At 38.0% G+C, this 14230-nt stretch overlaps 1 protein-coding gene across 3 annotated transcripts in view; it reads right to left on the minus strand.

The window, feature by feature from the left end:
- The window catches only part of SCEL (sciellin), a 311451-nt gene that overhangs the window by 74446 nt on the left and 222775 nt on the right, over nt 1-14230 (minus strand). For all 3 annotated transcript variants that reach the window (XM_054506373.2, XM_064585976.1, XM_064585978.1), the window contains 5 exons: nt 12031-12090; nt 8564-8632; nt 3391-3459; nt 2549-2587; nt 1252-1332 (listed from right to left, as the gene is read on the minus strand). In XM_054506373.2, the coding sequence (XP_054362348.1) occupies nt 1252-1332; nt 2549-2587; nt 3391-3459; nt 8564-8632; nt 12031-12090 (318 nt within the window). The remainder of the gene's footprint in view (nt 1-1251; nt 1333-2548; nt 2588-3390; nt 3460-8563; nt 8633-12030; nt 12091-14230) is intronic.

A 14230-nucleotide genomic window follows, 5' to 3' on the forward strand; every position in this document is an offset into this window, starting at 1 on the left:
CCACAGGACTGAACTAAGAAGAGATGGGCATAAATTTCAACTCAATGTAAGTAGTCGATTCTACTCACAAGAGCTAGTACAATGTATATCACAAAAGTAGAGTCTTATTGCTGGCTTCAATGATCCTGAATTATGCTTAGCCTGTCAGAGGAAAGATTCTTGCTGTGGGGAGGAGATGTGAAATTTGGGTCCAAGAGAAAGGTGATCACATTTTCTGAGACTCCGCAGACACAACCAGAATTCCAACTGCAGGAGCGTTTTGGCAATCAGCCAGTCCATCAACAAACATTGAGCACCTACCCAAACTAGGCATGGTCTTAGGTGCAGGCAAAGAAAATAAAAACATTTTAAAAAGCACTGAGATTCATGAATGCTTGTTTTCCATTTGATCATGATTCACTAGCACTGTGTTCTCTCCAACAAGCAAAAATTGCTTCGCCCATCTACATTCTGTCTCATGAAGAATATTCTGCCACCACAGGTCTAGCTACTTCTCCATGCCTACTAGATAAATAGAAGTGTCAAGATGGGGACTTTGACTCTGTACTTGGAAGTAGGGTCAACCCAATCAACAGAGCAGAGAAGGCTGCAAAGATGCAGGCAGATTTCAGCAGCATGGCAACATTTGGCCACCCCACAGTCGTAATTATTTCAGGGTTAGGCATTCCCTGTAGTAGGACTCTACTAAAGGTGTTACCTGAAGTAGCTTATTCTTTGCTGAGCTCTGTCATCGAAAACATTACTTAGATATTCTAGACCCCAAGGGACCTAAAGAAAAGACTGCATATTTGTTTGTTTGTTTTATTAAGATTTTATTTATTTATTTATTTATTTATTTATTTATTTATTTATTTATTTGAGTGTGAGCAGGGAGAGGAGCAGAGGCAGAGGGAGAGAGAATCCACAAGCAGACTCTACACTGAGCAAGCACAGAGCCCCTCTTGGGGCTGGATCTCACAACCCTGAGATCATGACCTGAGCCGAAATTAAGAGTCAGATGCTTAACTGACTGAGCCACCCAGGCACCCCAAGACTGCACTTTTGAAATGGAAATGAGGAGGCAAAGGAACAAAGTTTGAAGACAACAGAATCCAGTGGCTCTGGATCCCTGGAAAGGGAGGAGGGAACAAGATGAGAGACCAATTTCTGAATGCCACCGGGGGTCTTGGTGGATGGTTTGGTTCAGAAATTAATAAAGGACAGTCCTCTACAGAATGCTATCACGAAACAGATGCAACCAGCCCATCATACCTCTTTTTCTTTACAGGAGTTGTAGCAGAGGTGGGAGCCAGGGTGCTGGTGGTATTGGCATTGAACGAAACTCCAGGCTGCCTGTTTAATCACAGCCAAAAATAACATTCTTGAAATTTTTTATGCTGTCCCACCTTTGAAAGGTCTTATCATCTACTCATATTCCCACCTGCTCTTCACCCACCACAACATATTTCAATAGACAAAAGAAGAAGAGAAAACAAGTCCTTCCTTAGTTTACCACTTTATAAATCGTCAGGTCTTCATCTAAGTAACTAGAACTGAAGGAAGTGAATGAAATCATTCATTATATGACATTGTGTGTCTGAAATCCAGACCAATAAATTCTGATGTACTCTGGATTCATATTATATATTTAATCCTGTGTATATTATGACTAACAGAATTATATTGCAATTTTTTTGCATTAAAAGCATTAGATTGTTTAAGAAAACATTTAAAAAATCACACCATTTAAAATCTCTATTTAGCATTTATTAATATACATAGACCTCCAAAGGGAAAAAAAAAGGACGTAACCAAGCCTGTTTCAATGACTGAGAGGTGTGGTCCAAGGTGAAAATTACTTTATTTGTAAATACAAATTTAAAAACCAATTCTGTTTTCAAAAATCCACCTAGTTTGGCTGTTTATAATCACCAGTAGTACATTTCAGAAAAATGTACTTCATCTGAATTGATTGCTAGCAAACCTATGATTTCATGACTCAGTTGAATTGTAATGTGATGGGGGTTTTGAAAGACAAGTGATACAGGGGAAGAAAGTTAGTGGCCATAAGAACAGGGAAAAATAAAGGTCTCTGGGGGAAAAAAATTAAAAATCAAATGGGTGATGGGCATTAAGGAAAGTACTTGTTATGATGAGCCTGAGTGCTGTATGTAAGTGATGAATCACTAAATTCTACTCCTGAAACCAATATTATACTATATCTTAACTAACTGGAAATTAAATAAAAATTTGGAGAAAGAAAAAATAAAAAGAAAAAGTAAGACAAAAAATAAAAAGAAAGAAAGAAAAGAAGAAAAGAATGACTTAAGTTCAGGTGTTTGGTTAGAGCAGAGGTTGATAAACTTTTTCTGTTAAAATCCAGATGGTAAATATTTAAAGCTTCATGGACCATTTTCTTATTTCTACTAAACTCTGCCTAAGCAACAGGAGTGTGGTTTTATTATAATGAAACTTTGGCCTGAGGGGCATATACCCTGATTTTTCTTGAATGCAAACAAAGAAATACACTTTATTCTTAAAATGTAACTTCAGTCAGAAAAATACATACATCTTTGTTACTTCTGGTGATCTAAACGTGGACATGTTTCTGGTAAAAAGAAAAAAAGGTAAAAGTTTGAGCAGCAACAAAGAATGAATAGTTACATCGATATGCAATTGTCCATGAATTTAGAGTTGTTATTTAAAGTTAGACATTATTTGAGAGAAAGAGAAAGAAAGCATCAGTATTTGAATAAATTTGATAGGGTGATTTCATGATTTTTTTGTCTTGTGCTAGATTCTAAAGGAAATCATTTTATTTCAGAAAATTCAGTTATCGTTTAAGTTCAACGTTTTTATTTGTTGAGTTCAGTAATTTTCTTTAGCAATAAGAATGTAAAACTGGGATTTACATGTATTTCATACTCTTGCCACCAGGATAACTTAAAACAAAAACATGAATGTGGTGAGAATGATGACCTGAAGCAATGAACTCTCCCAATTTTTAAGCAAGGCAACAGGGATGCCTGGGTGGCTCAGTTGGTTAAGCATCTGCCTTGGGTTAGATCGTGATCCCAGGGTCCTGGGATTGAGTCCCGCGTTGCATTGGGCTACTTGCTCGGCGGGGAGCCTGCTTCTCTCTCTACATGCCCCTCCCCCTGCTTGTGCCCTCTCTCTCTCTGACAAATAAATAAAATCTTTTTAAAAAATTAAGCAAGGCAACAAATATTTTCTAGTTCTCTAACCATGAGGAGGAATAAAGGTATATACTCTAGCATTTTTGTGTTTAAAAAATGGAGGGAAAGAATTTACAGATAGATATCAAGTAGGACAGAAGAATTGTAAGTAAATAAGTTATGCTTAGAAAAATATTGTACTTGGGTCTTTCCCAAAGTCAATAGATACTGGTACCTATTGGTCAGTCGGTTATCCAAGGTATTGGCCTTATGTGTTTTAGCAGCATCATTTCTGTCTGAGATCCTTTATGAAGAAATAAGACACAAGTTTGGATGAACATTTAGATCATTAAAGTCCTTTCAGACCTCTTTCATGAAAGAATAACTCCACAATATAACCTTTTGCTGGTAAAGAGATTTGTTTTCAGGTGTTACATTTTAGATATTTTGCAATTAAAAAAAAACCTACTTAAGACAAAATCTATTTATGAGGCTATTCTGACACAGTTTGGAATTTTTAAGATTTATGCCTTTCTACTAGATGCTCTGATTCATTGAGCATTTAACCCACTATTTTATATTCATTATTGTTAATAACACAGTTGACCCTTGAACCACATGGATTTGAACTGCACAGGTTCACTTACATGCAGATTTTTTCGATAAATACAGTATGGTACTGTAAATGTATGTTCTCTTCTTTATGATTTTCTTAATAACCATTTTCTTTTTCCTAGCTCACTTTATTGTAAGAATTCAGTTATGTATAACATACAAAATATGTGTTAATCAACTGTTTATGTTATGGGAAGGCTTCCAATCAATTGTGGGTTATAGTAGTTAAGTATTGGGGAGTCAAAAGTTATATGTGAATTTTCGATTGCACAGCACCCATAAACCCTGTATTGTCAACTGTACATGCAGTCAATGACAGTGTGCTTGCCAAGTCCGTAAAAGGCATCAATGAAAGACAAGTATTTTTTAGATATTTTGTGGCATAGACAATGCTGTATGTTTGCCAAACTAATTTTCTTTTCCTTCTGAGCACACAGGAAGACCACATTTCCCATTCTTCACTGCAATTAAGTTGGGACCATGTGATTGAATTCTAGACTAAAGAATGTGGGCAGAAATGTTTGCTACTTTCAGACCCATCATAAAACCTCTTGTGTGATCCTCCTTGCTCTTTCTTCCTCTTCCCACTATGGTTTTGTTGTTCATGGGTTGAAGATGGTCGCATCAAAACATGAACTTAGGTCCCTGAGTCACTTCATGGAGCTGAGACATCCCCTATTTTCCAGCCCATCACACTGGACCCTGAAGAGAGTGAACAGTAATCTTTTATTGTGCTAAACTATAATAGATTTGGGGGCAAGAGAGGGAACTTGTTAAAAGAGTTCTCTCCCCTGGTGAATTAGTTTACTTTGACTAACACATTTGGTTAATAGCCTCTACTGGCCATCAGAGGTTTTAATCCCTCAAATATCAGGTCTCCTCAAGGAGGTCACATCTGGAAAAGGTGTATTTGTCCCCTGTGTCAGAAAAGACAAATCCTGTGGTCTCCATGCCAATGGTGGGTTCTCATGACTGCAGACCCTCCTTCCCTACCTTCCCTCACATCAGAGAGGAAGGTTCTTCCTAAGACATGGGATTATCCCCTAGAGCATTCTGCAGGCTTGCACAACATGAGGATGTAGCAAAATTAGGCTCAGGAAAACAAAAGGTCAGCAAAACCTTTCTGTTGATCCAACACTATGGGTCTACTACAACTTTCTCTAAACTTTTAATTTTACCATCAGCTTTAGTACATGGCTTTATATAAACTATTCCTGCAAAGATGGGCACTAACTTTTCCTCACTCTAAAAAAAAAATTAATGTGGGGAAAACATACGACTTAACTGTCATAAGTTTAAAATGATTTCAATTCCTAATGTCATCTTGATATGTGTAACTAAAACATTGGGTAAATAACTCTAATACATTAAAAGGCTATAAGTCAACTCCAAACATGTTTTTGTTTATAGCACATAATGCCACAAACTGATAACACTTGAATGGAAAAAGGAAGGAAGACTGAAATCTTCCAGAACTCCATATTCTCAACAAACCATTCACAATCCAGGCATTAACTTGTACAGGCTTCTAGAAGCCATGTATAAAAAAACTCATGTCTAAGGTGATGATCAGGCCAAGGACCGTGACTATATCACCAGCGCTAACTGCTACTGAGCCTCTGAAATGTTTATATTTAAAGGGCTCTGCAGTAAACCACTGTGAGTACCTTAAGTAAGAGGTCAGGTAACCCTAAATCTTTAATCTTAAATGTTCCTTGGAAACTCTCCTCAGACTTTATAGCTGTCACGAGACCCTAACATGAGATAAAAATAATCTTGGGAAATTGTTACTCTGGTTTGCTGAAAACAACGATCTGTCTAAAGCAAACAGAACCTTAATACCAAACATTCTCGAAGTTCACATTAAGGCAAGTTCTGATGTTAAAATTAAATGAAGTTAATAAAAACTCTACAGTGTAAGCCTATGTGGACAATACTGCATGTAATAATAAAAATAGCTACCTACTCTTTGCTGCTTATTATATACATTTTCCTCTACACTTTAAAATATCCTTACAAGGGAGGCGTAATTATTTCCATTTTATAAATGAAAAAGTGGAGTCTCAGAGAAGGTGAATGGAGTCTTGAGAAGACTTTCTCTTGGCCAACCAGCTAAGAAGTAGGGTATCTCCAAAGTCTTCCCAGTAGGGCCCAACGTCAGACATCTGATTCTGTAGTGTGATTGTTTCAACACTCATATATTAGGTCAACAGGTCTTCCTGCACTTACTAGTTTTCACCTTCACTATCTCTTCTGTGCTACTAGGGGCATCAGTCTATGAGTAATAATGGAGGGAACTCTAACCTACCATTCCAATACATATGTCAATTTCTTCTTACTTAGGGAGATTAGCTTTGTATTTCTCTTGAAAATCAAGTTTCTGCCAACTTGTGATGTGAAATAGGTTGTTTTGATACGTGTCAGTCTCAGAGACAGGAAATACTCAAATACAGTCATTTAGCAGTATGATCAAAAGAACCAGAGGAAAAGCTACACTTCCACAAGAGAACACTAGAGGGCACCACAATGTAGGTTTTCCAAATTAGTCATTAGACAGCCTTGAGGATTTGGGCCCTACTGAATGCTACATACATTAGTATTTACTTATGTTTCTTTAGAACACCTCACACTTTTACCTACATATATATTTTAAAAAGAACTTCAAATATAAAGTCAGTACTTTTCTTATATTCGTTTAAAAATAAATGCATTATTATGGGGCACCTGGCTGGCTCAGTTGGTGGAGCATGTTGCTCTTGATCTCAGGGTTGTGGGTTCAAGCCCCACGTTGGGTGTAGAGACCACTTAAAAATAAAATCTTTAAAAAAATAAAAATTAAAAATAAAACAATTGCATTATTGAAATACATACATACGTGCATACCAGATATATTTGGTCATCTTCCTCCTAAAATTATGTCCTATCTCACATTTGGAGTGGCCAGCATTATGAAAAGTCTGACTCCTGATAGGACTTGCCTTTCTTTACTGATTCCTGAGTTCTCTCCCTCACATCTATTTCCACACTTAGAGAGATGTGGCATACTGTTGGGACTCAGGACTGCCTCGGGAATGAGCTGACCAAACATGCCACTAAATCTCTGTGTAAATAAAGCAGGTCACCTCTGGCCTCATTTTCTAGGGTATAAAATGAAGAAGGATTTGGGCTAGATTGGTGGTTCTGAACTTTGGCTGCACACTAGAATCACTTCATAAGCTTTAAAAATGTCCGAGTCCCACCTCATACTAATTAAACCAGAATTTTGAGGGTGAGAGGTGGTGGGACCAAGTTATCGGTAAAGTTTAAAAGTTCTCTTAGTGATTCTAATTTGCAGCCGAGGCTGAGAATGACTCATCTTGTTAGCCTGTGAAGTCTGGTCTAGTTCACTGCTAATGTTCCAAGGCTCTGTCTTGACTGGCCCAACATAGACCTTCAGATACACAGCCTACAAAGGCTTAGGTCTCCCACATATTTACCTTTCTTGAGGCATAATTATCTCCCTTTCAGATTCATTCCTAGAAATAGGGTTTCCGTCTTTAATTAACGGTGCAACAGGACAGCCCACAAGGCCAACATGAATAGACTTATTTTGACTCCTCTCTCCACTCAGTGCTGTGGAGATGAGATCCTGTACATATACTTCTACAAACTCATTTTTTTGCGAGGCTATTAATTATAAGAGAGAAATTAGCTCCTTACGCATACCAGTGAGGATTAGCCTCTATTAAGGGAGACTGGCTTGAAAACCTATGAATAGTACATAAGTGTGTACATTTCCTACATGAATTAATACTGGCAAATACTGAATATAGAATCCACTAGATACCATAAATTCCAGCATGTCTACTTAAAATGCAGCAGGTGGCATTTTTGTCTATAATAGCAGCATATCTTTAGCTACAGGGAGTGACCTCAATGGTCAGTGGCCTCAGGTGTCCATTGTCTAGACTCCAACTAAAAATGTTAACTTTGCACTTTATATATGCTTATTAAGTATCTCTACCAAATATAAGATAAAAATGTGATTTGTAGCATTTACATTTCAATCTAAATAGACATTTCTCGGGGTGCCTGGGTGGCTCAGTCAGTTAAGCATCTGACTCTTGATTTCAGCTCAGGTCTTGATCTCACGGTTGTGAGTTCAAGCCCTACACTGGGCTCCATGCTGGGTATGGAGCCTACTTTAAAAAAAATAGACACTTCTCAATTTTCTCCATAAAGATGAGCCCTTTTCCTCTGTGTAGGAAGGAACTAACAACAGGCACAACACCATGGACCCATTCTACAGGCCATATGGTGACTCTAGTACCACCCACAAGAGTAATTTCACTTTCTAAAGTAAAGAGCCTTTATACTACAGTGGATCAAAACTATGTTATTATTAAAACTTATAGTCTCTCTATAAAAATAGAAACTGTCGTTTTTCCACCAGTGGGATGGAAAGCCCAAAAGTTAGAATAAGAACTGACTACTCATTCACAAAAATAACTAGATTCTCCATTTTAAACTGAACAGATTCCATGTAGTGTCCACCCTACTTATACTCAAACCAGTTTCTTCAAAATTGTTCTTATCAATCTACTATTGGCAGGATTTTGGGAAAATAGCATGTTGAGTCAAGATTTTGTGAATTTTGAAGATGATTCAATCTGAATAGCCCTTCTGTCCCTGGGGATAAAATGTCATGGCTCAAAACTTACCTTGGCAAACATTTAAATACCTCATGGTTGATTAAAAAAATGGGATTTCATATACATTTTGCCTCCTGCTTACATGGTTCAAAAACACCTTACCTGTCTAAAGTGTCATCAGATCCGTACCGACTAATCGTAGCTTTTGGCTCATCTCTCTCATTTGCTTTCCTGTAGCAAAAAATAATTACAGAAAGTCAAATAAATTACCAAAAAAAGTTTATAAAATCTATCATGTCTTTGGTAAAATTTTGGCCTATTTAGGTAGGAGTTGTACATGTTACCAAGGAAAGACAGATTCAGAGTATCTAAATCTTCCAAGGTTTTGACTTGGATAGAATAAATTACGGTGAACCCAACTCCCCCCTGCTAATAAAGGAATTCTTCTCTAGGTCCAATTATTTCTAACTACAATGTAACATATTCAAATTGGGGATAAAGGATAGGCAAAACAAACAACATGACATGCAAAGTGGTTACCAATTAATGTGTACTCTTATCAATACTGTTGACTTCTACATCATAGGAACTCAATCCCTTAAAATCAGATATGTTTTGTTTGCAGAACTTTAGTAACACCGTAAACTAGCTCAACAAGCTGAATACAAATAGCTTTATTTAAAGTTCAGCACCGTGGACAGGGTTGAAAAAAAGAACTTGCTGAACTGAAGGGAGAGGGAAGAAAGGAAAAGAAGAAAACAGGAAAAGCTAGAAAGAAAGAAATGAAGAAAAGAGAGTGCGAGAAGAGAGAAAGGAGAGATGTAGGGATGAGAGGAGAAGAAAAAGGAGATAAGGAGAAGTAGGGAGAAGAGAGACAGAAGGCAAAGAAAGTTGAGGAAGATAGGTGAGCAGAACAAAGGGGAGAGGGAAGAAGACAAGAAAAGAAGGGAAGAAAGGATAGGAGTTTCAATAGTAGGAATCAAGATCATCAAAGCAAATGGGAATATCTTGATCAGACTGATCAATCAGCAAAAACAGGCTGTTTAATGCCTTATATAACCCTGTGATACAGGAAAAGCAAGCTCTTTGATGAATTATATCATGATTTACTGTGTTTGCATTTCAAAGCATCATTTGAAGCTGACAGATCAAAGATACTGAATCTGAAAAAGCACTAAAGCAGTATATACACTTACAATTTAATTTTTAACTTGATATAGTGTACTTTTATTAAGCAAATATTTGAAGTTAAACAATGTATAATTTACTGTGCTGATGACTATGAGGAAGTCAAGAATAAAAAACTATGGAATCTACTCACACAGAGCTAGGGAGATAAATTAGATATGTACACCCAAAGGCAGATAGTGGCCACTGTCATAAAAGAGGTTCAGGGAAAGGGAAGGAAGTTCTAAGGTGAGAAAGTTTATTTCTAGGTAAAAGAATCAAAAAGGGCTTCATGGGTAAGGCACAGTTTGAGCTGGGCCTTGGAGGATAAATAGCTGTGAACATTTTCAAATGGAAGCAGAAGGAACAGTGTCCGTTGATGGGAGAAAAAAGTAATGAAAATTGCCTAATGCGATTCCCTCAGTTTTAAAGGAACCTCAGAGTGAAATCATGGTCTAGCCCAGCATTGTGTTGAATGCATGAATGTAAACAGACACTGAAGGGCCATCTGACGCCCTTCTCAGCATCACTTTATGTCTCATTAGTTGGCTTTATTCTTCCTAGCACTTATGGCAACATATCATATTATATTGTGTTTATTTATTTTCAGTCTCTCCCCACCCCTCCACCTTCAACTAGGAGGCAGGTTCTATGGAAGCAGGGACTTTGTTTTATTCCCAGTCCTCAGGCCAGTGTCTGGTTCACAGTAGGCATCTCTGCAAGTATTTGTGCTGCCAGGCTTACTTGACAGGTTTAAATGATCTGGCAGAGAAGTACACAGTGGAGGTTCTTAGTTCATGCCTACTATGAAGCTGTTATCTAGGTGAGGAGACTATATTGTTTACCTTCCCTTTCCTTTAGCTTTTTCAGTCTCTGCTCACATGGAGCTTTTTGCACACATAGCCACTTGTAATGGAAGCACTTCTCTCCTGCTTCATGCCCACCAGCCACCCTTCCTGACTCAGAAACCCCTCCTCATCCTCCTTAGCCAACATGGAAGACACTTTCTGGGTGCCATCTCTGATTAATTCAGGCAGAGTTAGGCTCTCTCGTCTACTCCCAAGGTGCTGTCGCACACTTCTACAATAGCACTTCCATGGTAAATTTTAGTCTTGTAGTCTATGGATCCATGTTTTTCCAGACTGTAAAGGCTCCCTAAGGTCAAGGGCGGTATCATATGCATCTTCGTATTCCCAGCACTTAGCACTATGGCAGCACATAGCAGATGCTCCAAAATGGTGTTAAGTGTCCACCAAAGTGGGTACAGCCTCTGTGAAAGGGCAGAAAATGGCAAAGTAGGCATCCATCTGAGCAAGTGCAAGGAGGAAAATCATCTGCACTACCCTTCTAGGAACAGGTATTTTGAGACGCTAGTTATGGGTTAAGGGGAAAACATCTCGGGCTCACACACTTTTTTTACTGAAGATAAAAGTTCAATGTACTGTTTAGCCAGTATATGGAGGGGAGTTAGCCAGTAAAATGGAGGGAGTAATTTCCATGGGTAGCTGGACTAAAATGATCAGACTCCCTTTGGGGGTGAGAGCCACCTGAGAACCAGGTTGTAATCTTCAAAATCATGACGGCCAAGGAGAGGGCAAAGGTAGTCACAGAATAATCAGTCAGATGAACTAAGGCTGAGAAGCAGAAAACCAAACAGATATTTTGTGTAGAGAGTTCTAAGCTCAGTACCTTTAGAACAGGTCAAAATTATGAACAGGTTTAGAAGGGTTTAGAAAAATTCATAAATAAAAGTTTCTAAAAAACTCAAGGTGTCTACTTTTTAAAGTCCATGCCATAAAAGACAATCACACTCCCTTACTAAATACATCTTGGTGACAGACAGACACAGGCTACTAGACCAGATAAGACTTGTGTCTGATAAACACTTAGGTTCTTCTGATGGATGTGGTTATTTGTACGTGTGTGAGCATAAATGTGGTTTAACAAGAGTATTATCTACTTGTTTGATCAATCTTAGATTGTTTACATTATTGTGATTATGAGTTTTGTCTGAATTTTTCTACTAATTTGCCTCAGTCTTTTTGCCACTCAGTATCATTTAATCGTTTTTCACAAACCTAGGAGTTTCTAAAAAGAAGTGTACTGCCCATAAAGCAAGTGAACTCTGGGGCTGTTATTTCTAAATTTTAGGGTTACTTTTCCTAAGGTTCTGAGATATCTTATCTGGTCACATTTCTGCGGCAGCCCTTTCTTTTTCCCATCCAGAGGGCTACCTCCATGGATTGGTTATTCTATACCCCCAAGCTGTGGTTCTAGAGCATGAAGCTGGAGAAGCACAGACTTTGCTCTGTGCAAACTCCTAATGATATCACAGAGTCTTCCAGAATGCCAGGGAAAGCCTGAGGCTAGCCACAAATATTCAGCCTGTCTTGAACAAGCCTTCTCTCAAAACTATTGTCTTTGTGTTTCTGCTAATGATGTAACTTGTCTGAAACACCCACCTGTCCAAGGCATCATGGGAGTTACGTCGGTTGAGCACCACCCTACCATAATTTTCATCTCTGTAAAGAAAGAACAAAACAAAGTCACATGGAAAGTTACCACAGTATTTGGTAAGCACTACATAAGGGAGACTGGAAAGAGCTCACAATTTAGAGCAAGATTAATTCATCTTATTTCAGGCATAAGAACACAACAATACATTTATTTTTACCAGTCTCCCCTTGAAAGAGCATGGTGAAAAGAAACAGGTCAGTACAAATGATCATTATATCCCATGAGATTTCTATATGATTCAACAATGGAATGAGTGTTACTTTTTTTTCTATCAAGTGTGGGAACATGTATGTGGACATCTACTTTGTGTACATTATAAGAGTCCTTTTCTGCAGGAAGGTAAAAGCTTTCACAAACATGTCTTAAATATAACTAAGTCTTTTATATGTAGACATTTTCATCTGATGGACTTGATAGTTTTCCTTGACAAAAAGCAGGAAAATAAGTACCAATATTTATGGTTAAGAAGGTGGATCATTCGCAGGATATTTGGCCCATTTTTGAACCATGAGAGCTGTTTGGTCCTTAAAATAATCCTATGACTTAGGCAAAGAAGACCTTGTCATACCCAATTCACAGAAGAAGAAATTGATCAGAGATTTTGAAATGATCAGAGAAAAAAACCAGAGATTTCCTAAGACCAAAAGGTTAGTAAGTGACAGGCATGGATCTAGGACCCAGATCTTTTAATTTCAAACCTTTGCTTTTCCTCCTAGTTAACCCTTCATACATAACCCTTTCTACATACATAGACCTTCATACATAAAATCCCAAACAATGTCTTTCTTACTTTGTACAGCAGACCTGAAAGTACAGGCAACTAGGAAATGTCAAAACATGTAGTAGAGCTTTTGGCCTTGAACCAAGTACCTGAACCTGTTTCATGTCAACCCAACCAAACCTGAAATACCACATTGCTCCTGGTTCTGCTCCCCTAATGTTACTCAACACTCTGGAACTATTTATAATAAAGCTATACAAGAAACTGTGGTAGATAATTAAAAAGAAAGATGAACAGTGAAACTGAAACAATTCCAGCAAATTTACACCCTCAAAAATCCCAAGAGAACTTTTCCATCTCTCTTGGTATCCAGTTCCCTAAACTTGTGAGAGAGTAGCAGACACCAGATGCATTCTGACCTGAAGAAGAATCATAACACACAGCCCAGACCTGGGTCAGTAGGAGTGGGGGAAACATTGGAGCCCATTTTCCCTTCATTCAACAGCTGCCATGCCATCCAAACTGGCTTCCCTGGGCCTTTATAAAGGAGGCATGCCTGGCATAAAACCATCATTTCTACCAATTATAATTTGTCTTAGACATCTCTATCCTCACCCATCTGTGCAAATATTTGCAACACAGAATTTATGATTCACATTTGACATCACTCAACCACTATAGAAAAATAGAAGTGCCATATTAGGGCTCTGACAGAAGCAGTAAATGTGTGTTACTAAAGGAAATGATGATTGTCCAAGAATGTTAACTCCCAAAGTCAATGTGAGTCCCTAAATACCTCTATATTCCCTTAAAATAATAAGATTTAATAACAGAAATTAATAGACATCTTTATTTAACACTTATAAATATGTTCCTCAAATAACTATATATGGGCACTTTAGTAGTAAGTATCCTGCTTAGTTGAGAGTAAGTATCCTGTAATGTAGAGCTTCTCAACTTCAGCACTATGAGACTATGGGCTTGATAATTTTGTATCGTGGGGAGTGCCCTGTGCATTATAGGATGTTTAGCAGCATCCATGGCCTCTACCCACTAGATGTCAGGAGTACTCCCTAATTTTGATACCCGGGCATGTCTCCAGATCTTACCAAACATCCCCTGGGGATAAAACTGCCCCTGAATGAGAACCGTCGGTGTAATAGACAATGGGTCATGTTAAAATTTCAACTCCATCACTTAATAGCTGTGTGGATTGGACAAGTTACTTAACTTTTCTGAACCTCAGATCCCTCTTCTATAAAATAGAGGATGTAATACCTACCTTGTGTGATTTGTGAGATTTAAAGATGCCTTATATGTAAAGTATGTACCTGTACACAAGAGGGAATCAAAAAACATATGCATATTGGGGCACCTGGGTGGCTCAGTTGTTAAGCATCTGCCTTCGGCTCAGGTCATGACCC

This window comes from Mirounga angustirostris, unplaced genomic scaffold (genome assembly GCF_029215605.1).
Source record: "Mirounga angustirostris isolate CCGP_5_RB_7025 unplaced genomic scaffold, mMirAng1.0.hap1 SCAF_3, whole genome shotgun sequence".
NCBI classification, from domain to species: Eukaryota; Metazoa; Chordata; class Mammalia; order Carnivora; family Phocidae; genus Mirounga; species Mirounga angustirostris.